We start from the raw sequence: 23,014 nt of genomic DNA, 5'->3' as shown, positions 1-23,014 counted from the left end.
CTTTTGTTCCCCTCTTCAACTTGGAAAAAAAATGATAAAAAAGCGTAGAAACCTCTCCACACTCGGAATCTACAGTTCCATTGACAAGAGATGAATCTGTGTCTGTGACAAAGTTAACTGTCAGCGTTGATCAACAGCTCTATCAAGTGTTACACACCGCATTTTACACGGTGCAGAGAATGACAACACACTATAGGTATTCGCTGGGGAATTGGTGAACGTGAGTTTTAAATAGCACTCGTAAAATAAAGTTTGAATTAGTTTAGCCAACATTTCCATTGAAAACTGGAAAGTTTACCAAATCGAAATTATATCAGGGATTACAGATATGGCTGTGAGTTAGTTAATCACCATATATTAAGATATTTTTGTCTGCTTTTTGCCTTTATAGGATAAGACAGCGTGTGAAAGCAGGCAGACGGGTGGAATCGAACTAGGTCGCTGTAATGAGTCCTTTGACATCTTTAGAATGTGGGTCCCCGTACAGAAAGTCTGGGAGACACTGCTATAAACTAACAGTATACAAATATAAGATTCAAAGTGAGTGGTGAAACATTACCGTGTGAAAGGGTCTAATCCAGAGAGTGGTGCAATGCAAAAAAAAAAAATACCATAATCACTGGAAATGCACCATGTGAATCGCTTATCATCGTGTGTTACGAGGCAGGTAATGAATTATGTCTGGCAGCTTAAGGCAGCAGCAATTTGCTGGCAGTTGCAGAGCAGCTGCAGTGACTTTTCTTTCTCTACTATGGACCTGTGCTTCGACCGTCAGTGGTCAGCCCCCAGATTGATGCTCCTGCACACCTCAGCTACACCACAACTTGGGTCGAAGTGGAGGCAAAAGGAAAAGCCCAGAGTAAACGCAGCGTTGTCTGCACAGATGTCATGGTTTGGATTTATTTAGAGGGCAAATGCTTCATTAGTTGGGCTTTTTTTTTAATTAGCACACTTGTGAGGCAGGGTCATTAAGGATGCCTGACAGAGGAGCTGCTGCTGATGAGGAGGATGAAGACGCTGCTACCTCTAGTCCTGCTGATACAACACACACACATGCACACACCTATATACACACACACATGTCCACACAAAGCACCAAGCCATATGCAGATCTGCTTAAAAAAACACCAGCATTTCACACAGCCATTAACAAACACAGCAAGTTGCAGGTCTTCCACAACATTTTTCACAAAAGTGCAAACAGAAACACAAATACACATACACACAGCAACAACAGCTTATTAAATCTATTTTAATTCAAATACATGTGTGGAAAAAAAGGGGAGAATAGTCAACGTACCATTTTCTGGGTGTTCAGTCTCGCCGATGCTTCCATCCGGAGTGGTCCTCTCGTAGTGGTCCTCAGGCAGGGTCAGGGGTCCAATGCGAGGACCAGATGATGACTTGCTGCTCGGAGTCTCTGATTCCTCCAAGCCGCTGTCATAGTAGCTGTGTTGAGAGGCATCCTGCAGATCCTGCACGGGGTTCGTGGTGGAGAAGGTCACCCGCCGATGAGGATGCTGGAAGACACAAAAAATGTATATCTTAAAAAAAACAACTAGAGTCTTATTTGACTCTTCCATGGGAGCTTCTTCAGCTCACTTTTAAAAACAACAGTGTGTGTGTGTAGGATTTTTCTGGCCTCCTTAAGTTCACTCTTGAAAATCGGAAAAAACAGCGTTAAATATTAAACAGCCTTAAATATTAAATAGCATTTTGCACTATTATTATTATTCTGAAGATTATATGAGGTGGACCTACATGAACACAGTGAGGTTATGGACTCAATATTATGAGTGCGCAAATTAGCTCGAGCAGAAATTGAATAGAGTGATAAAGTAAAAAAAAAGAAAAAAACATCCTATACTTAAAGTAACTCTGTGCCAGAGCACATTTTCACTTTTTAATTTAAATATGCGACTCGTGTTTAAATATGAAGACGGTGTCGTGGCTGTTTAGATATAAAATAGTTCATTTTTAACTCTATGTGATATCATCTCATCCCATATTAACCAATATAATAACTTAGCAGGTGTTAATTCATGGTGCAACATGTTAAGATGTCTATTTATGCAGTTCCATCTTATCAAGAGCTCCAGATGGAAGTGACATATATTGGGAGAAAAAAAAAAAATCCACAACGCCATGTGCACTATTTTCAGTAATTCTCTCATTTACACTCAGAACATTTATTTGTAGAGAGAAAGGCAGACTCTTGCGCAGATTTTCATGCTCGGAGACAATGACGCATCTGTACAGACGTGACAGCAAACATAAGCAAGTGTCAAATGGTGTCACGGGGAACCGAGAATGTGGAAGAAAAGCTCTTATTGCTCTTTTTCGGTCATTATTAGTCAGACAAAAAGTTTCATTTTCTCCTTTTTTGCCACTGGCAAATGAATTCTGATGAATGATTGCCACACTAATCACTGAGCCACTTCCTATCTCCATATTTCAATATTTCGCCCCTTTTGATGTATTAGCTGGTTTTTATACAATTTAGCTAGGATTTAAATAAGGGTAAGAAAATAAAAAAAAAAAACAATTAGGTTTGTGATGTTCACTGTTATGCCAACATTAGAATACATTATTAAATCCTGTTATATCCATATGAGATGTGATTACAGAGCTAAGGAGTAGACAAAGGAGGGATAATAATAAAAAAAAATACATATGAAAATCTAAATTTGATAGTGAGAGGACGATCATTGGAATAAATCATTCAAGATCGCACCCTTTATCAAATTGAATGGCTTGTAAATACAGTTAGGAGACCATTAAATTTCCTCTAGCAAAGATCCGTTTACTAATGGCTACTTACCACTAATCCACAACAGAAAGATGACTCCTCGCAGCGTCTACTCATCCGAACCCCCCCCAAACACACACACACACACAAGCACCTCTTGTAAAAGTCAAGAAAAGCACTGATACAGCGGAACAGGCCCGCCTCTGCTGCATGAGTCGACCCAGATCAATAGCGCCGGTCTCTGCTTTCTCCCCATTCAACCACTTTTCTACCAAACAAAATCCACGGCATGTAGAAATCATCACACAGGATCCATCAGCCTTTTTACACCAGATACTGAGAGATGCTTTTAAGGCACGCGCCGCATGGAGCTCAATGGGCGAGAGACATCAACTCTGTGTTCTTCATACCATTAGTGGGGCTTGAAAATAGTTCTGGAAACCTGTTCGTGTGACCATTAGCCAGATGCATTTCTTGGACTTTGATCTAAATAATGATTTTTATTTTATTTTTTTTTAGTCCTGATGTGCATCCTAAGTTTTGCGCCCAGCAGTGCTTCTAAATTACTGATAATAAATGATTTACAAAGAACAGAGCGAGAAAACTCTCTTGTGATTTCCATTTCATTTAAAGGGTTCATATTATAATCTATTTCTCCAAGTTAACCTAGTTCCCTGGTGTCCTAATGAACATAATGAACAATACCATAAGGATGAAGCACCACAGCAGTTCAATCACCCTGCCAAAACAACCCTGTTCAGAACGCTCTGTTTAGAAGTATCTCTTTAGGTCCACCTTAAAAAAAGTAAAATGAAACTTAAGGGACAGGAAATGACATCAGCCACTAAGGCTACTGGCTACATTGCCGTCATATATAACATGTATCTACTGGACAGATAAATCCTCTGCGGCTGGAAGTTTATGTAGAACTCTGTGCTGCACTGTGGAGCCAAGAATAGAACTTTTCAAGGACTTTGTCGCTTCCGGTTTTCAGATACCACGAGATGACGTCCCATTGAGCGTGGAAGTCAACATTGCGTGCTTCATCTCCTGTACTAAGACTGAGGAGGACCACAGAAACATGAGTGAATGATCTATTTTTCAAACTTTTCCATCTGATAGGGCCTCCAGAGTCCCAAATATAAGGATTTAAAGGTGCATTATGTAATAAATCTAAAGCAACAAGCCATAAAATCCTCCTAATATGTCACAGAGACTCAGGAATATTGTTCATATAACAAACTGAACTCACCAACAACAACAGTACAGCCAAAATATTTACATTAAATATTTTGCAGACTGCAAATCATGTTTATGTTTTGAAATCATGTTTTGGCATGTGGCGCCACCTACCGCCATCTACCAATCATTGCAGTCAGTAGAGTCTCAGCTGCCGAGCAACCACGGGTTGCCAGTTACGTCAGAAAATAAAACCTAAAAGACCTTGGTATTTTGAATTTGAATGTAGTAACCGTTTTTGGCCACATTCTTACATATGGCATCTTTAAATGATTAAAAAGTTGATTTAGCATATGTCCCTTTTAAAGCTGCAGTGCATACATTTTGATGATTCATTTTGCTGTTGTCGATGTTATTATTCACCTACATCTCTCTATCCATGGTAAATGGACAGTATTTATGTAGAGCTTTTCTAGTCTTGATGACCACTCAAAGCTGCTTGACACTGTAGTTTTGCCATTTACACCCATTCATTATGCGTGCCGGGTCCACTCAGTTTGTTGGAGTGGATATGCAGCACAGAAGTATAGGCAAATAAAACATCTGGTATACTTTTCAGAATAAAACATCCTGTGTTGACATCACATCGTATTTCACTTAAATCAAATCACAGAAAGAATCCTTGCCATCCCAGCGTGCTCCCGTTTCTTCGGTCAGTAGTGATACTGCTCCCTTTGTTGTGTTTACAACACATATACAGTGTTTTTTCCGTGCGAGAAGTACCGTGAGGAAAACCTAGCCTCACGACTCCAGCTGTCCAGCCACGAGGAAGCAGGCAGTGTAAATTGGTGGAGCTGTGCGGATCAGAGCGCAACGCATCCATTCTGCAGCCAGTGTATTTCGGGCGGTCAGGCTGTCTCTGATTCTATCTGTTGTTTGGAAAATACATAAGCACTACTTTTTATGACTGTTCAAATTGAGGGCGTTTTAATGGATAAATATGGAATCTATTTTCTTTATGAAATATGCTCTTTGATTGGTGCATCTTTGATCTGTACTTTCACTCGTGGAATGTGTTTGATCAACTATGTGTTGAGTTGAATTATTATTATTTTTTTTTTTAGATTACAGCCTCTGCTTTTATAGTTTTATTTGTTGAATTTTTTTCATTTTTACAAAAATTAAAAAGAGTCACAATCACATAATAACAAAAGTGCTCTGATTTACTGTAACTAAGAATCATACGTCACCAGGCAACAGGCCGGTTTTCTTTACCCAAGCTAAATATTAACTTCCTGAGACGCACTCAATGATTCAATTAGCAGAGAAATCAATGTTTAAACAGCAAATTAGTTTTAACAGGTTATTATGCATAATATGTTTAATATGTGTGTACACTGTGACACCGTCTGTATCGTTTTATGTACATGACTATAGTGCTGTTTGTGAAAGAGTATGATAGTAAATGTACGTGACTATAGTACTGTTTGCGAGAGAGTATGATAATAAATGTATGTGACTATAGTACTGTTTGTGAGAGAGTATGATAGTAAATGTACGCGACTATAGTACGGTTTGTGAGAGAGTATGTACATGACTATAGTACTGTTTGCGAGAGAGTATGATAGTAAATGTATGTGACTATAGTACTGTTTGTGAGAGAGTATGATAGTAAATGTACGTGACTATAGTACAGTTTGTGAGAGAGTATGATAGCAAATGTACATGACTATAGTACTGTTTGTGAGAGAGTATGATAGTAAATGTACATGACTATAGTACTGTTTGTGAGAGAGTATGATAGTAAATGTACGTGACTATAGTACTGTTTTTGAGAGAGTATGTACATGACTATAGTACTGTTTGTGAGAGAGTATGATAGTAAATGTATGTGACTATAGTACTGTTTGTGAGAGAGTATGATAGTAAATGTACGTGACTATAGTACAGTTTGTGAGAGAGTATGATAGTAAATGTACATGACTATAGTACTGTTTGTGAGAGAGTATGATAGTAAATGTACGTGACTATAGTACAGTTTGTGAGAGAGTATGATAGTAAATGTATGTGACTATAGTACTGTTTGTGAGAGAGTATGATAGTAAATGTACGTGACTATAGTACAGTTTGTGAGAGAGTATGATAGTAAATGTACATGACTATAGTACTGTTTGTGAGAGAGTATGATAGTAAATGTACACGACTATAGTACTGTTTGTGAGAGAGTATGACGTAACGTGAGCGCAAGACTGAATTATTTCTCAAACGGCCTCTCATAGTTTTATGTTGCTTCACATTTCTTATGTTTAGTATAGCAATACTTGATGGCAAAATTAACGGGAATCATCAAATAAACAAATCATTTCATTTTCATGTTATAACTAGATATTTCTATGGTATGTTTATGTGATAAATTGTCTCAAAAGTTGGTCTCACTGAAGTGGACTCCCCTGGCGTGAAACAAATGACCTTACATTGAGCTGATATACACCAGACGATAACAAATATGTTATTGCGTGATTGTGTCCACATTATTTCACTCCTTGTTGCTGTTGACTCAGGCAGATGGTTATTTCAGTGAAGCATTCTTAAAAACGAGGGGGAGATTTAGTTATTTAAATATGGATTCTTGCTTAAACTCCTCCTAAAGGCATCACTCCGTAGAGACAGCATGTATCCTGGGGAAGATAACTGACTGGGGCTGCAGAGATGGCAAATAGATTCTCGCTTTTTTTTTTTTTTTTTTTTTAAGTTGGAGCACAAATCCTTTGCCAGGGCCTTGGGGGCTGCAGGGTATGCAGCAAGACGGAAGGACGGAAAGGGGAGGCTGAGCAGGAGCGGGGAGTTGGTCAGGCAGACACAGACGACTCTTTGGCTGGAGGGGACGAGCAGAAGGATTAGATTCTGGGAGACTGGAGGCGGGAGAGAGGGATTGTTTGAGCATTGTTGTGGGAGTGAGATGCTATGAGGGTAAGAATGAAAGAGGAGGACAATTATGATGACAGAACTCGTAACCGACATTTAGATTAGGACAACATGGCCTCATTTAAACGACTGGTATTACAAACTCAAAGCAGAAAGCTACAGTCGGGTTTTGTCTTTACAACGGAACCACGGCATATTTTAACACGGTAATAAAGAGCAATACTGTGCTGCCTACACAGTGTTCCTGCAGCCTTTTTTGTTTTTATTTGTCTGTGTAGTCTAACTCCCAGTGATATTACATACAACCTTTACCGCCTCCAGTCCCACGCAGCGAGAGCTGGATTTGTCGATCACAAAGAGGCTACCATTAATGTAAAAAATGTTAATAATCGTATGCCATCTGTAAACAGATATCATGTGTTCAAGTACAGAATGAAAAGGAATCAATGTTATATAAATTGGATCCTTTGTGTCCCGCCTTAGAGCTGAGGTTGTGTTGTCTTAGTTCATTTGGGGAAAAAAGAAAGAAGAAAACACTAGGCTGCACTGTGCCTTTATTTGTTGTCTAGAGATGCATGTTCAAAAAGCTGGCTCAATATATAAGCCAAAGTCCACTTCCAATTTTATGAATCGCTATGTGCAGGCTGCACACACGCTTCGGTAAATACTCTAAATATTAATATTATGGCAAAGCACTGTGGACAATGTCAATTTCAAAATATTGTGACGTGCCTGTAGTTGAGGTCATTAGATAATGTCTTTGTTAATTACCTACAACGATTGATGGAGAACACACAAAATGTAAAAACATTTTGACTTCATAAAGCCTGGATCTCTTTAACTTCTCACCCTTCAATTGATCTCTACAAGTCAAGATAAAACATCAGCGTGCACGGTAAAGCTGCACATACACTGGGATGGATTACAGGGGCCACACTTCAGCTGATTGGGAAATTACTTTGCAACACAATCTGACATGACGTAGCTTCAAACAGCAGCGGCTAATTGAGGAGCGTGATAAGCAGATAATTATAAGTGATGATTTAACATGAAGTAAGTTGAGGGGAAAAGTGTAGTTTGCTGGTCTAAGCTTAGAGGCAAATTATGTAAAAATGCATTATTAAGTAATAAAATTACTGTATGTCATTAGAGATTAAGGAAACCGCTTAAGTGAAATACTGGATTCTATGATATAAAAAACTATTCAGACAGGGTATTCAAAATTTTTATATTTGATTGGTGTTTCTGGTCTGTTGATCCACCCACTGCCAACCATCCAATAATGCAGCTCGTAGCATTTCAACACCAGGGTTGAAAGTTGCAATAATTGGTTCTAACTTCTAACTGAGCTTAAAAAGGCCTCAGTGTCCGTCTCAAAAATGTCTCAACCAGAGGAGAAAACATACTCGGTCTGCAGTGGATATGTGTTGAAATACAGACCATTCAATGCAAAGAGGGGCTACAACGGCAGGGTAGTGGCAAGCATTGTTGCCTCACAAGCAGAAGGTCACCGGTTTTAATCTGGGATTGACCTCATATGAAGGGTAAAGTGGGAGATAACTTTATAACTTTCTCTTGGCTGGGGAAGCAATTCAAATGGTTGGTGGATACTTATCGTAATGTATGTAATATTTTCACAGCCCATTCGTTTTGTCACCTCTAATCTTGACAATAATTCTCTACTGCTGTTCGGAGCAGACACAATTTCACTTTCAATCTATTTATGTTGGATAGCTGCTCTAAAAGTGCAGGTTACGCAGAGATTGACCACTCATCACATTAACGGCTCACTCAGACATCAAATTGCATATTTCATTTATCAAATCATATTTATTGAAAAATAAAGAAATATATATCATGGGTTTTTTGATATCTGACTTTGAAAGGTGGTATTCAGACCTCAACAATACTCGGTAAGTAATACATGACAATGACATCACGTGGCAAAAGCTGTTGGTCCAGTAACTCATGTATCAACCACCTCTGTCACTAATGTGGTCTGGTGTGATGGAGGACCTCTGTACTCTAGCCGGGATATTGCTATGTGTGAAGAGTTAAGAGGCATCTCCATTATTCACCCAGCCTGCGGCTCGCCGTTTTGTGTCTGCGCTGGAAAAATAATGTGAAAGTGTCTTTTCCACAGCAACTGACACAGAGGGGTTATCGTTAACAGCTATATCTAATCACTTCCAAATAACAGCGTGGACAGTCTGCCCAAAAAAGATTAGATTTGAAATAAAAAAAATTACATATTTGCCTGAAGCTGGAATGAAGGAATAAAAAGGGGAATCCTGAGGCAAATAGCTGCGGCTAAGAGACAAGGGGAGAATCTTTGTGACTGCGAAGCGTCTTTTGTTGCCACTGTTGATTTTCACTGCCGACTCCTGATGGGACAGCCGGCCTCGCCGATGCTGCGCTTCTCCCATATAGTGCCGAGATTCCCGGTCCATTGTGAATGCCCCGGAGCAACCTGACACCACTCTGCCGTCAGGTGCCCTGTCATCAGGCCAAGCCTCACTGATTGCCAGACACAGTGCACAGAGCTGCTGGTACTTATGCAGATGGGGAAGCTTTTCCATCTCCCTTGCCACCTTCTGAGCAAAATTGCAACTGAATTGCAGGTGCAGATTTGGTGCTTGAATTTTCGCTTCATGCTTCCAAGTCTTGTTTAAATAAAACAAAATAAAATACAACCTCAAAACCCCAAAATTATGTTTTACAATACTGGTAACACTTAACATGAAGAGAAATGGACATGTGAAAGTACCACAAAAACCTTTAACCCGAGAACACTATCGCTAAAATTCAAAACACCATAACTAACGCCGGGTGATTTTTACCCGAGATAATAAATACACCCAATAAACTGTGTCATGTCTAACAAAATGAAAGAAAAGAATCACGAGGGGACCATATAAAAATGCTCCAAAATTACTGGAAAATTAGGAATTTCGGAATAATAATAAAAAAATAAAATAAAAATAATGAAGATGAAAACCTGCTTTTTATGAAAATCCCATACATTTATTTGCCCGGGTGAAAACCACCCGGCCATGGTGTTCTCGGGTTAAATATCGAAAAAACTGTTTGATTCAAACATTGTCAAAAGAGGTCATACCATGTTGATACAGTCAAGTCAAGTCAAGTCAGTTTTATTTATATAGCCCAACATCGCAAATACAATTTGCCTCAATGGGCTTTATAGTCTGAACAGCAAGACTCTCACACCGAGTGAGGAAAAACTTCCACATGACCCTCTGTGTGTCTCGGTAAAGCAGTGTTTAAGATCATGGGTCACCACGCTGACATTCCCACAATAAGATATTTGTGTCAAGTCAAGACAATGTAACATTGCACTAGTAAACCAAAAACAATAGAAAAAACCCCACAAAAGGAGTGAAGTTTGACAGGTAAACATTTTTTTCGCCACAGATTGACCTTGCACTCCTGCTGTATAAACACAAATGCTCCCTCATTCACAAAAAAAAACAATATTCCATTGTTTCTGTTCACAAAGACCAACACACAACGGCAGAACGATTTTGCCCAAAGCATGCTTTGAAATAATACTTTACTAACTTATATTTTAGCAAACACTTCACTTATGGCTCCTCTGCAAAGGCACCTCTATTAAATATTATTTTTAATTGGATTTTTTAAATACATTTGAACACATCCTTCATAAGCTCTGCACTTACACCAAATGTGGTTGCTATATCCCACTTATGCCACTTTGCTTGGTTCTCCATTTATTCTACTCTGACTGCTTGCTCGAATTGATTTAGGCCAAAGCCAAACTGCATTATTATATGCATTAATCAATAAAACAATCCTTTTTAATGAATCCATTAATGCAGTATCATCTGATTACGAATAAGGTTGTGTGCTTCATTGGTGTATAATAAAAATATGCTACTTGTAAAACTAATCTAAAACTAATCTGTGTATTTCATTGTTATGTTAAAATGCTATTTGTCCCTAAGCTGAAATAATTAGCAAGCACCCCAATGCTGTAGCTAAGTAAATTTCCATTTAGTTTCCCAGAGGGGAACAATTTGTTACAGTTAGTTTGGTGCCAAATGGTTTTACTTAAATTTTTTATGACACAAAGGTGTTGTTAACGCTGAGTCACTGTATAGCCACTGAAACATGCTGAATATTCACAATTTCTGTTGAAGGAGCAGAGCACAAGAGCCAAGGTGTCAAAAACTTTAGAGACAACTAAACTGGGAATTAAAAATCCATCGCAACTAAATGATGAACAACTTAAACAAGGTGCAGTTAAGGCTTCCGGCTTATGGACGTTACCTTGTAAAAGACGAGGATTCAGAAGGTAAAGAATATAGTGTATGTGTTGCACATGGAAATGAGGAAATCTATGGCCCCGTCCCATTTCTCCCCCTTAAAATTTCCACTTGGTTTGGAGTGTCCTCAACCGTAAATTCCCCTCGTCGAGGGAAGTGGCTTCCCTATGGAATTGGGACACCCCTATATGAAAATCAGCGTAGTGAACTTAACGAATGTGCTAACCTACGTCACATGTTGACAATTCTACCGGTGGAGCGTGCTACTATTTTCATTCAGGAAAAATACCGGCGGATCCAGCTGTTGTGTTGCCTGTTGCGTGGGCTGTGTTTGTTTTTCTCAGTCAAAGCCGTTTTTTCTCTGTCCTCGTATACGCTATATCACGAATGTGATTCGTGTTCAAGTGAACTCCGGTATACACATCCAAAACACTGACAAAACTACCCAGATATAGCAGAGCTAGCTAGCTATTAGAGCTAGCTGTTACAGTGTCGAAATGTGTTGGAATATGTTGGTTTGAGCTAACCAACACATAACTAGCTAGCTAGCGGCTATTTGCAGAGTGCTTCGAGAGTTTGCCCGACGTGTAGCTCTACATGACGGGCATAGTCTCTCGAAGCACTCAGCAAATAGCCACTAGCTAGCTAGTTATATGTTGGTTAGCTCAAACCAACATATTTCAACACATTTAGACATTGTAACACGGTTATTTGCGAAAATATATTACAACAAAATTGTTCCTCTGCAGATGTGGCCGCCATCTTTGTTGAAAAAAAATCAGGCGGCTCGCTGAATTTGCAAAGATTCATGGGTAATTTCATTTTTCACATTTTAAGTCCGAATCAGAGCTCACGACATTTTGAGGGTTGATTAAAAGGGCAAATTGTACTCCCCCTTGCTCCCCCCTACACGCGCAAAATTTAGGGTTAGGGAGGTATTGGGATGGGGCCTAAAACAATACACACATGGGCTGTGTTCCATTTTCTTCACAGTGGAATGTTTTTAAGCAGTTGGGAGGCCAAACTATTCCAGTGCTCTAAGGGAATGCCCTCAACCTTTAAGCAGCAGGAATCCTATGTGATCCTGTTTGTCAATCTTGAGCTGAGGTATATCGTATGTGTACTGAAGCTGGCAGTCAGACTTTTCCTATTGAATCACACTTGTGCGTCTCACTGATATTATGAAATGGTTTTTCTGCCCATGTTAAAGGAAACGGCTGGTGTCTCAGTACCCCTGTGATATGAAAAATTCAATTTAAAAGGATGAGAGAAAGAATGGAGCAAGGCCTATTTTCATTCTCCCACACTGAGAGATATGAGAATGATGTTCCATTGTGTGGAGGAAATGATGCCAATCGTACTGCAGAGAAATTCCTTCATAATTCAATTCAATTTTGACTAAATCCCAATGGCAAGCTCCTCAGCCAAAGAGCGGCGGAATGACGGAGACAAAAACCGACGGGTAGAGACTAAGATGGAGGAAGAGTGAGTGAAGATTGAGAGTGAAACAATGGAGAAAGAGTCAGAGTGAGCAGTGCATGCTTGGCGATAGGTAAGACCGGAGGAGACTGTGATACAACGTGCAGGGAAGTGGATATAGTTTAAGTAATGATTATTTTGATTATGCTGGCATTTTACCTACAGCCAAATGATTTTCTCTAATTACATGCTGCAGCATCTGACAGAAGGAGTGAAAATCTTATTTTTATGTCCAGATCTAAGTGGACAACCTGCCAATTTTATCGAAAATAAGCGTTCAACCTGCGACAGTGGTTTATCGAATGGCACACACATCTTCTGTTCTTCAAAATTGTCGCATTCGTTCCAAAATAAGCATATTTAACCGCCTCTGAAAGTTCCACTTCCTCAGTGCAGGACCTGGGTTTTTCATTTAGTTACAGCGTTCGCAAGTACACCCCGTCTCTGGCATTTTGGGCGTGTGTGCAGGAATCAATGAACTGCTGCCTCTGAAGGCGCAGAAAAAATGAGCTGCACCAACAAATATGACAATGAAGAAGTGCACCTCTCAGTGTATGCAGCGAGCATGAAGCCAGAAATACTGAGGCAGTAGCAAAGGAAATGCATATGGAACTGATTTTTACTTTCCATTCCTCTATTATGTCCTCCATTCTTATCCCATCTACCTCTCTGTCTCTCTCTTTCGCTCTCTCTCTCTCTCTCGCTTCACACATGCACACAGTTGTTTTTGTAGGTGCAATAGCTCCAAGGCAAGTGGCGTGGAATTAGAGTCTTCAAAGAGTCTTGGATTATCAAAGAGACACAGCTACCAGAAAACGAAGGGACACGCTGAAGAGGGGGAGGGAAGAACATAAGCAGAAGGCGGGGAAGGGGGGAAAAGAGTGCAGAGGAGTCAGCACGGGTTTGGGTGGAGGATAAAGTGATCAGACAGGGGAGGGGTGGGGGTGAGCGGTGGATAAAGACCAGGAGTCCCTTTGTTCATGTACTGGAAATCAAGAGAGTGAGAGTGCAAGGGGGGGAAAAAGCAGATGCATTAAGAGGGGAAAAGAAAAAAATCACATGAAGCTCAATGGTCTTTATAGTAAAGAATTAATTTGCATTATTCACTGTCTGAGCTGCCAGTCCATTGCGGAGTTTCCAGCACAGAGAATTTCACATCAACGGGAGCACTGGCCTTGAAATAGCACGACGTTGGAGCACGAAATAAAACGAGTATTACGGCAGCAACAGCCACCATGTGATGACAAATATGAGTGTTCGCACCATTCCATGTGACAGGATGTGAGAATGCTGGGAAAAATGCATCACCCTTTTCGACACAAAGCTCCATGTCAGCCCCTCTGTCTCAATGAACTGTGGATATCGTTTCTTTTCCCATTACAAGAGCATATAGAATATAGCATATAGCCTATATATGTGTATAGCATAGCATAGCATAGCATAAAGCCTCTATATATATATGTATAGTATAGCATAGCATAAAGCCTATATATATATATGTTTAGCATAGCATAGCATAAAGCCTAAATATGTATATATATATATATATATATATATATATGTATAGCATAGCATATAGCCTGTATATATGTATAGCATAGCATATAGCCTATATATATACATGTATGTATAGCATAGCATAGCATATAGCCTATATATGTATGTATATACATACATATATATGTATATATATATATACATGCATATATATGTATGTGAATATATTTATTTATATATAAAAATATATACATATTATATGTATAGAATAGCATATAGCCTATATATAAAAATATAACTGACACTGGTCAGTTCCCTGCCCATTTGCCGCGGGGCATCATCCAACTGCCACAGGTACCACACACAAGCCCATGACATCCACTGTAAGTGTTTGGAACGACAGCAGATTACGCTCATGCATTATCTGACGAGAGAGCAAAATGCCTCCAACTCACTCACGCAAAGTCAAAAATAAATCAAGGTTTTCGGAAAATTAATCTTCGCTCTGCACAACTCCTCTAGTCAAAAAGAAGTGCTTGTGTGACCAAGATTGTTCCCCCCTGCCCCGCACCCGTTTGGTTATACTGAGAAATGCAATCACTTCATTTGTTCTGACACAGGCAGTGGAGAGTTGTGTCTATGCAGCACAAATTGTTGAACTCTTTTCTCTGCTATTTTAATGGCATCACTGAGTGAAAGCACAAATGGACAGGAAAATAGCCCAAACCGCAAAAGCCCGAAACCACATGAACACAAAAAAGTAAAAGGAAAAAAAATTGGCTCTTCACTGCATTTTCTGGGCCACAATTTGCTGATATAACAAACTAACATAATTTACTTAATATTGTACGTAAGAACTACTGTAGCCTTCACGTAGCAAAAAGGACAGTGTTTTTCATTGTATGCTTATGCTTCAAAACACAAAACATGTCCTCTGGTTGGTTCGGGCTGCTTTAGAAAGACATGATGGAGGCCTCTGTAAAAAAAAAGTTATTGTACTGTTAGGTAAAAAAACCCAACTTATTTTAAAGCCATTTTACACTTTGCAAATATAGTTAAAGGAGCCTATTTGAATGTATATATGAAGTTTAGCAATGTTTCTTGACGACATGCATGTGACAGCTGAATATTCATCACCTCACCCTGACAAGGTTCAAGTCTGTTGGGAACCTATTTTTTCAAGATCTTAAAGGGGTCATATTAAACCCTATTTCTCCAAGTTAACCTCGTTCCCTGGTGTCCTAATGAACATGTCTGTGACATGCTATGGTCAAAATACCATAAACATGAAGCACCACAGCAGTTCAATCCACCCTGCCAACAGCCCTGTTCAAAATGCTCTGTTTAGTAGTATCTCTTTAGGTCCACCATAAATGTCCATCTTAAAAAATAAAGTAACAAAACTTAAGGGACAGGAAATGACATCAGCCACAGAGGCTACTGGGAGCTAACAGTAGTTAGCATTTGGAAAAGTGATCATTTGCAGGCTCTAGCAGGCACATTGCCGTCATATATAACATGTATCCACTGGACAGATAAATCCTCTGAGGCTGGAAGTTTGTGTAGGACTCTGTGCTGCACTGTGGAGCCAAGAATAGAACTTTTCACGGACTTTCCAGACTTCTAGTTTTCGGAAAAACCTTTGCCCTCACCAACACTCTCACATATTTTTACGGACAAAGTGGAGCTCCGCCAGACAACAATTCAAGGAATTTAGCGCATTGTGACGTCCCAATAAGTGTGGAAGTCAACATTGTGTGTTTCATCTCCTGTACTTAGACTGAGGAGGACGACAAAAACATGAGTGATGTGTCATCTTTTTTCACACTTTGCCGACTGATAGGGCCGCCAGAATCCCAAATATAAGGATTTAAATGATTAAAAAGTTAATTTTGCATAATATGTCCCCTTTAAGTTTGTCCATTGTGATACTGTGAAAAAAAACATGGTGGTCCAAAATTGTAAATGGTCTGTATTTATTTAACATTTTCTAGTCTTGACACTGAAAGCTGCTTTACACTACAGATTTGCCATTCCATCATACTTTCATACAGCACATCTATGTTCAGCACATTGTTTCTCATCTCACGAGACCATGATGGATGGAAAAAATATCAGTTTTAGGTTTCTTCAAAAATATTTACTTGATGCATGTTACTGTTTGTTCCATCTATTGCCATATTGCCCCCGTGAAATAGTTGGTGTGGCTTTCACTGCATCGAGTAGTATTTATTTTTTATTTTTTTTGTGCCAAGACATGGTGATGAGCACAACGTCCACATACGACCCACCACTGACTTTGCTTTGCTTTTATAATTCACAAAGAAAATCCGCTGAGTGAAAACACGGGGTATAATTTGCACCCAGTACAGTGTGACTAATGCAAAACAGCTTGAGCAAAGCTAAGCCTGGCATGTCGCTAAATTGCTAACAGTCTTACACTGCACTTACATGTGTGTGGTGGAGTCTTCCACTGGAACACTGCCCATTCATGTGTTGCTGGTCACATGCTTCGCGTTGCTCAAACTCTGTGTGGAACAAGTTGAGACATTTTCAACTTCCAAAGCTGCAGCACGAGTGCTGGCTAATCAAATCACAAATATTCCAGAGCACAGGTGCTAGCCAATTAAATCATGTTTAAGCCTTTAAGCTCAAACACAAGTCTGTGCTCATTGCTGGCATTTTTTTTTCCTTCGACAGAGAGCACCCAACAACTGCAGATATGACAGGCACAATGTTGCCATCACTTAAGCAACATTAGCAACTCTGGTTACACTTTTGGCTAAACAGAGACGGCTCTAGCTATCTTCTGACAGCAGCCTTCAGTACCAAATGTCAGGCCCTTCATCATAGATTCAAGCAAAGTGCATGTGTGAGAGCAGAGTTAAGGTTTGCAGGTAGGACTTGTGCTTGTGGTCAACCCCGACAAATCTACTAGCGATTAGGTTGAGCTTTGTAGATCTGTCTGGCAAGGACACCATTTTGGCCAACTACAGACTCCGAATAACCAATGTGTTTTTCCCCTGGCGCACTAAAGGCAGACTTAACACAACACCAAACGAGAAGCGGATCTTTCGTGTTCCATGGAGCCATCGTATTAAAAGGCCGTCACTCGTAGAAAACTACAACAAGCACATTTGTTTTTTTGCGTCGTTCTGCATACACCATCCCGATCACCAGTCTGATTTTGATTGTATGTTGATTGAGGTCAACGCAATTGCAAACAGAGGCATTTTGATCTACAACTGGGACCTTGGAGGCTGACTGCACTTTCCAGACTCGTATTCAATCGGAAATGAGAGCCTGGTCTGGTGTTAGCTAGGCTACGTATTAGGGCCTTACTGTACAGATGCCGCCATCTTGCCCTGCAATGTTTTTACAGCAGCACAAACAAACAGTCCTAAAATTGATTGATTTAGATTTTTTTTTTTGAAGCTTATTCCGCATATACTTGGTAAAGTAATAGCGATGGGCGCGTTAGCGGCGGTTAGCGGTGTCAACGTAAACGCACGTTAACGCATGATGCGCCTTCATGACGACTGACCGTAAAAAGACGCGCGGGGCGTCATGTTTGCGCGACTCGGGATTGTTGAAATGAGTCTCTAAAGTAACGCTAAACTTTAAAAACTGAGGCACACATATGCAGTATACAGGTACGCTGGCTATTTGTAGCGGTGCTCTTTTTGTTTAATAAACAGACCGCTCCAGTTCGACTGTAGGCACGCTAACGGCGCTAAACGAGCTAATGCAGCTAACGGAGCTAAATGATAAACAGTGTTGCGGCACTTCAACATGACGTCACTTTAGAGCTTAGATTGGGCTGAAAAAACAAACCCGAACCGAGCCCGACAAATTAACTGTAATTACGAGCCCAAGCCCGATTTAAACCCGACATTTTTTTTATATGTGAGCCGTAAATGTACCATACGTCCACGTCCTCCCCACAGAGGGAGCTTGTTGTACCTGTTGCCACAGTCTAATTTACAACAACAACAGAGCCGCTGAGATCCGCTTCAATGAACGCATATGTTGCTAATGACGATACGCTTACTGGTTTTTAACTGATGCGTTCATGGCCGCAGGTTTTTGCACCTTCACGCAATACGACGTGCTATAACATACCACGAGAACACGACGAGGGAGAAAAAACACAAATGCTTGATCAAGGGCCCGACCAGGCCCGAGGACAGTGGCGGGAAATATAGGCCAGTTCGAGCTCGGGCAAAGAATCTAAACTCTACGTCATGTGCCTCTTTTTCCGGTCAGTCATCATGGAAACACATCATTCTTTAACGTGCGTTAACCTAGTGCCCAGCACTACTTTTTACGTTATGTTCATTAACATTAACCACTGCACATTCCTCATATGACCAAACCGCAGTGTCTGTACCCCAAATGGTTGGCGCCGACTACATGTATCATTTCATTAATTAATTGTCTAAAATAATGAAGTAAGATGAGGAAACGGGAAAACACAAAAGTAATATTCTGTGGCGTCGAGGGAGATTTGCAGAGTAGGGATGAGCTTGAGAGAAGTAAAGGATCAGTGGTAAAATTAATTGGGATGGGCACAGGATTATAATTTTGATTGGTTCAGGGTTAAGATAGTTAATGTCTCTCTACCAACACTCTCATTGTCTTAAGCTGCAGGGACTAAAAATGCTAATAAGAATAAACTCACAGGACTAAAGCAAATCTGGGAGAACAAACATGGTCTTTCCAAGGCAGAAAATCTAGAGAGCAATCGGTGCAGTGAACAGGGGCAACAAGAAGAAGACAGAAGGCTCCAATATAAAGAAAATGAAGAAAGTGCACTTAGGTGGAGAAGATAGTGATCTGAAGTTAAAGAACGGTTTTACCAACGAAGACAGATGCTGTAAAGATGTCCACATAAATAACAGCAGTTGGGTTTTTTTCTCTTTCTTTCTTTCTTTACTTATTATTTTTGAAGGACTGTATAATCCAGTCCGCATCAGTCTCAGCCTTTTCATTTGAGCTATAAACATCTAATTGATACCTGTGAAGGTCCACCTTCACAATGACCATTTTAATTTGAAAGTTTTCATCTTTTATTTCTCTCAAGGAGTGATTAAACTCTGAAACTCACTTTCTTTTAGTTAATCCACCGACCCAACGTCGACACTCCCTTAGCGGCCAAACAAAATTTTCCACCAGAATTTGCAGCAACCTTAACAACAGATGCATTTATAGGATAACTGCTGTAAATGACTGTGAATATATTGTCTCTTGGGTGCAGGCCAGAAGGTTGCAGGGTAAGTGAGATGCAGGAAAAGCTCTAAGAAGCAGATATTTGATTATAACCATGTACTATTTAGTGCAGAAAAGCAAATCTTCTTTTATGTTACAGTGGGGGTTTAACTGTGAGTCTGAATAGGAGATTAGAAAGCAGCAGTCTCCTTTATGTTAGATTATTTTGCTATACAGTACACACTGCATATATTATACTGCTTAAGAGATTTGAAACAGACACCGTTGACCTCATCGTGATATTTTCGATGACGTTTATCACTTTCTCTTTGGTGAACTTTATGTGGTGAGAAACCGTCTCCACTGCACTGGTTGAATAATGCAGTTTCAACAAAAAATGGCCGTCCTTACCATGACTATCATATTCAATTGATCTAAATTGGATGTTAGCCATTATCTGTGCTTGATCTGTGAATTCAAACCACGGTCAGATGAGTTCACACTGTGTTGGGTAAGTTTTTGAAAAATACACACTTTTCAAAAAATGCTGATGCGTATCCTTACTTTGTGGGTTCAAGCCCATTCGTGGTCAATTCCAGCCATGTGTTTATGATTTCATCTAAATAGGCACGTTTCCAATTCAATTACCAAAAGTTGTGGTGCTAAACAAAATGAAATAAAGGGCAAAACAAATTTAAAGGAAATACATGAAAAAAAAAGTGAAAAGTCAATGGACCATTTTCCCCGCAACGCTGATGGTAAATGCAGAGAGAGGTCCCAGAAACACACTGGTCTCAAGTATTGCATTGTGTGCAAATGAAATAAATATCACTTTTTTTCCCATAAGGACTTCCTTTGGTTTTGTTTTGGGTATCAATTTACAGCCTTGTCTCACATGGATTATGATTGTAGCTTACAATACATTTTGTTTAGCTTACAAGAGGCAGTTGCTTCGAGATCTGTGAAACCAATCAATATTTACTGTTTTTAAGCCCTGAGCAGAAGTTGCACACTCACCACACCTTAATAGTTGTCTATGGGCCAGTATACACTTTGTCAGTGTACTCATGTCAGCAAGGAACGGTAAGCTCGATTGAACACGTCGAGCACCCACTTAGGAAGTTCTGCTCCTTCTAGAAGTGTACATTATATCCATCGTCGGTTGTCAAGCCGGCTGCTTTAATGTATTTCCATTCCCCATTTCCTATAATATACTGTAAAATACGAATCCCACAATCTGTCTTCCTGAAAGACACATCAGGCGTTAATATAACACCAGAAGGGAAAGATAGACAGAGAAGATGATGGGCGGATGGGGGAAGCAAAGAATCAGACATGAGAGAAATTAATCCTCAATATCCACTCCCTGCTGGGTACCTTATTGCCTCTCAAACTTCCCATCTTCTCAGTTAATATCTCTATTGCTGCAGCATCAGGCTGAGAAGCATGCATATACTCCCATTTGTTTGAACTGAAACATAATTGGATTGGGGGAGAGGGATGAAGAAGCCTTCAACCCGGCTTAAAACTTCTTCCTTTTTTCCTCGCCATCCTCTTTATTTTCTGCACGAGAGTGTTTCTGTGTTTCGGTGTGCGACTGTGCATTGCACATACATGCGTTGCTATTAATAGCATCTTTTATGGTTTTGCTTGTCATGATTTGTTACCCCACGTCCCGAGATGTCCCGATTGCCAATACGTTCCAAGAGCGGGACAATTTCAGAAATGTGTCTGCATCTCATTGTTGCGCCCCGTTCGATGCGACTGCATGGGGAAGCTCTCATGCCCCTCCATCTTATCAAGGAACTGAAAAATCATGCTTAATTAGATTCACAGTGACCTTTTTCATCTCTGGCTAGAAGCGCCCAGTCGCTGCCGAGGCAAGATGCATTCTCGACATTGATCTTTTCTGCAGACCAGGGGATTGAGAGGAGAGCTGCACAGTGAAACGAGGCAGAAAAACAACATATCAAAAATCATCAGATGAAGAGATTACTCTCTTTGCTGCTTCGTGTGCTAAGGCCTTGCATGTTTTGTGTGTCTCAGTGTTTGTGTGTGTGAGAGAGAGAGTGAGAGAAGAGCTCTGTAATCCACCTACTCCTGCATCTCAATCATAGCACAAACATACTCACACACATTCCCGTCCTGTCTCATCACCCCATTTGCCAAACATGCACATCTTATCCTCCTGCATCACTCATTTCTGGATTCTATACCTCTGCTTGCCTCTGCTTTCACACACTAACCCCCACCCCCACCCCAGAAAAGATGTCTGCAACTGAGCAAAATTCTCCCTGCAGGCTTCAAACCAAGGATGACTTATAACATCCATCAAGAAAAAAAGAGAACAGATAGATTCCCTGCTGATTAAGTCAGAACATACTGATCTGCCATTTGCATTTGCATTATCACGTCGTAAATTATTATCGCTAAAAAACAGAGCAATTAAGAAATACATTTGGGAATTCTCATTTTAAAACCTTGACGGCTATGAGCACATTTGTGCTCATGTCTCTCTGCAACTTTGGTTATTCTGTGGGGGATCGTTGATATAGATATGGTACAATATTGATGACAGATTTGATTAGTCCTCTGATGAAATTTTGGCGTGGAAGACTCCACAATGGGGTTTGGACAGAGCCGCACCCAGAGCAGAATATCTACTGCAGTATGAAAACTCTATTGCCGTATCCTTTCAGAGCTCATCTAAGTCATAGCTGACATATTCATGGCTCATCATGTCAAATCGAAGCCATCAAGAGTTTGAGCACCATAACCATTTAAATACTGTGGGCTATGCTGTCATCTCCTGTTAGCAACATATGTCTGATGGGTGCACAAGAAGAGGCACTCGACTTGATTCTTGCTGCACAGAGGCTTGAGTCTAGAGCCGCTGAATTTACTGTCAGGACCGATTTTGCAAGGCTGCCTCTTTATTTAAATAATAATAAAAAAATGTGCTTTATATTAAAGGGAAAACATGAGGGAGAGAGAGAGAGAGAGAGAGAGAGAGATACAAGAGCCACAGGAAAACTCAACAAATGGGAACCTTATCTGGATACAGAGAGGTACAATATCTTTTTAAAGAAGTTAAAAGTTGCACCCAAGAAATCCATAATGATCCTTTGTGTGCACCTTAACAGAGTTGCCTGGCAACAGAACTCGAGCTCCGCAGTGAATTAAAGTGTCAAATGAAATACATTTGTAATCCACAGGCAACACGGATTACATTTTAGACAGTAGGACAAGACTTAAACAGCTAAGGTGGGCAAAGTGAATTGGTCGAGGCAAACAATTTCTCCTGCGCCTAAGTAACTTTCAGAGCACCAACGGGTGCCTTTAATCGGGATGAATGAGCACAAAGTAAGCACAACTAATTAATAGTGCAGCGTTGAAATGGATGTGATTATTCATCTGCCTCCAACTGCATGAAATATCACAAGGGTGGACACGAATATGTTGGATCATAATAGCATACAATGGATCAGTGTCAAACCCTATCCCTTATGAATAAGTGATTCACTCACACACAGAGCTGCTGTTTGAAAACATGGTCCTCTAATTTGAAAGACTCCAAATTCTGAAATTCATGGAAGAAAATAAAGAAAACAAATTCTCATACACTTAATTTATGAACAGGATAAAAACACCTCTTCTTTCTGTCTCAAGTGCC

General features: G+C 40.1%; 1 protein-coding gene across 1 annotated transcript in view; it reads right to left on the bottom strand.

Moving 5' to 3' along the window:
* pcdh1a (protocadherin 1a) overlaps window positions 1-23,014 on the bottom strand; it is a gene marked incomplete at its 3' end in the record, with an annotated part of 129,118 nt that overhangs the window by 38,800 nt on the left and 67,304 nt on the right. The window contains exon 3 of the mRNA XM_083909849.1: window positions 1,301-1,520. Coding sequence (XP_083765975.1) covers window positions 1,301-1,520 — 220 coding nt within the window. The remainder of the gene's footprint in view (window positions 1-1,300; window positions 1,521-23,014) is intronic.

Source organism: Microchirus variegatus, assembly GCF_963457635.1.
Source record: "Microchirus variegatus genome assembly, chromosome: 2".
In the NCBI taxonomy this organism is placed as follows: Eukaryota; Metazoa; Chordata; class Actinopteri; order Pleuronectiformes; family Soleidae; genus Microchirus; species Microchirus variegatus.
Note: the sequence above shows the minus strand (reverse complement) of the source record. Positions and strands in the feature narration are given on the sequence as shown.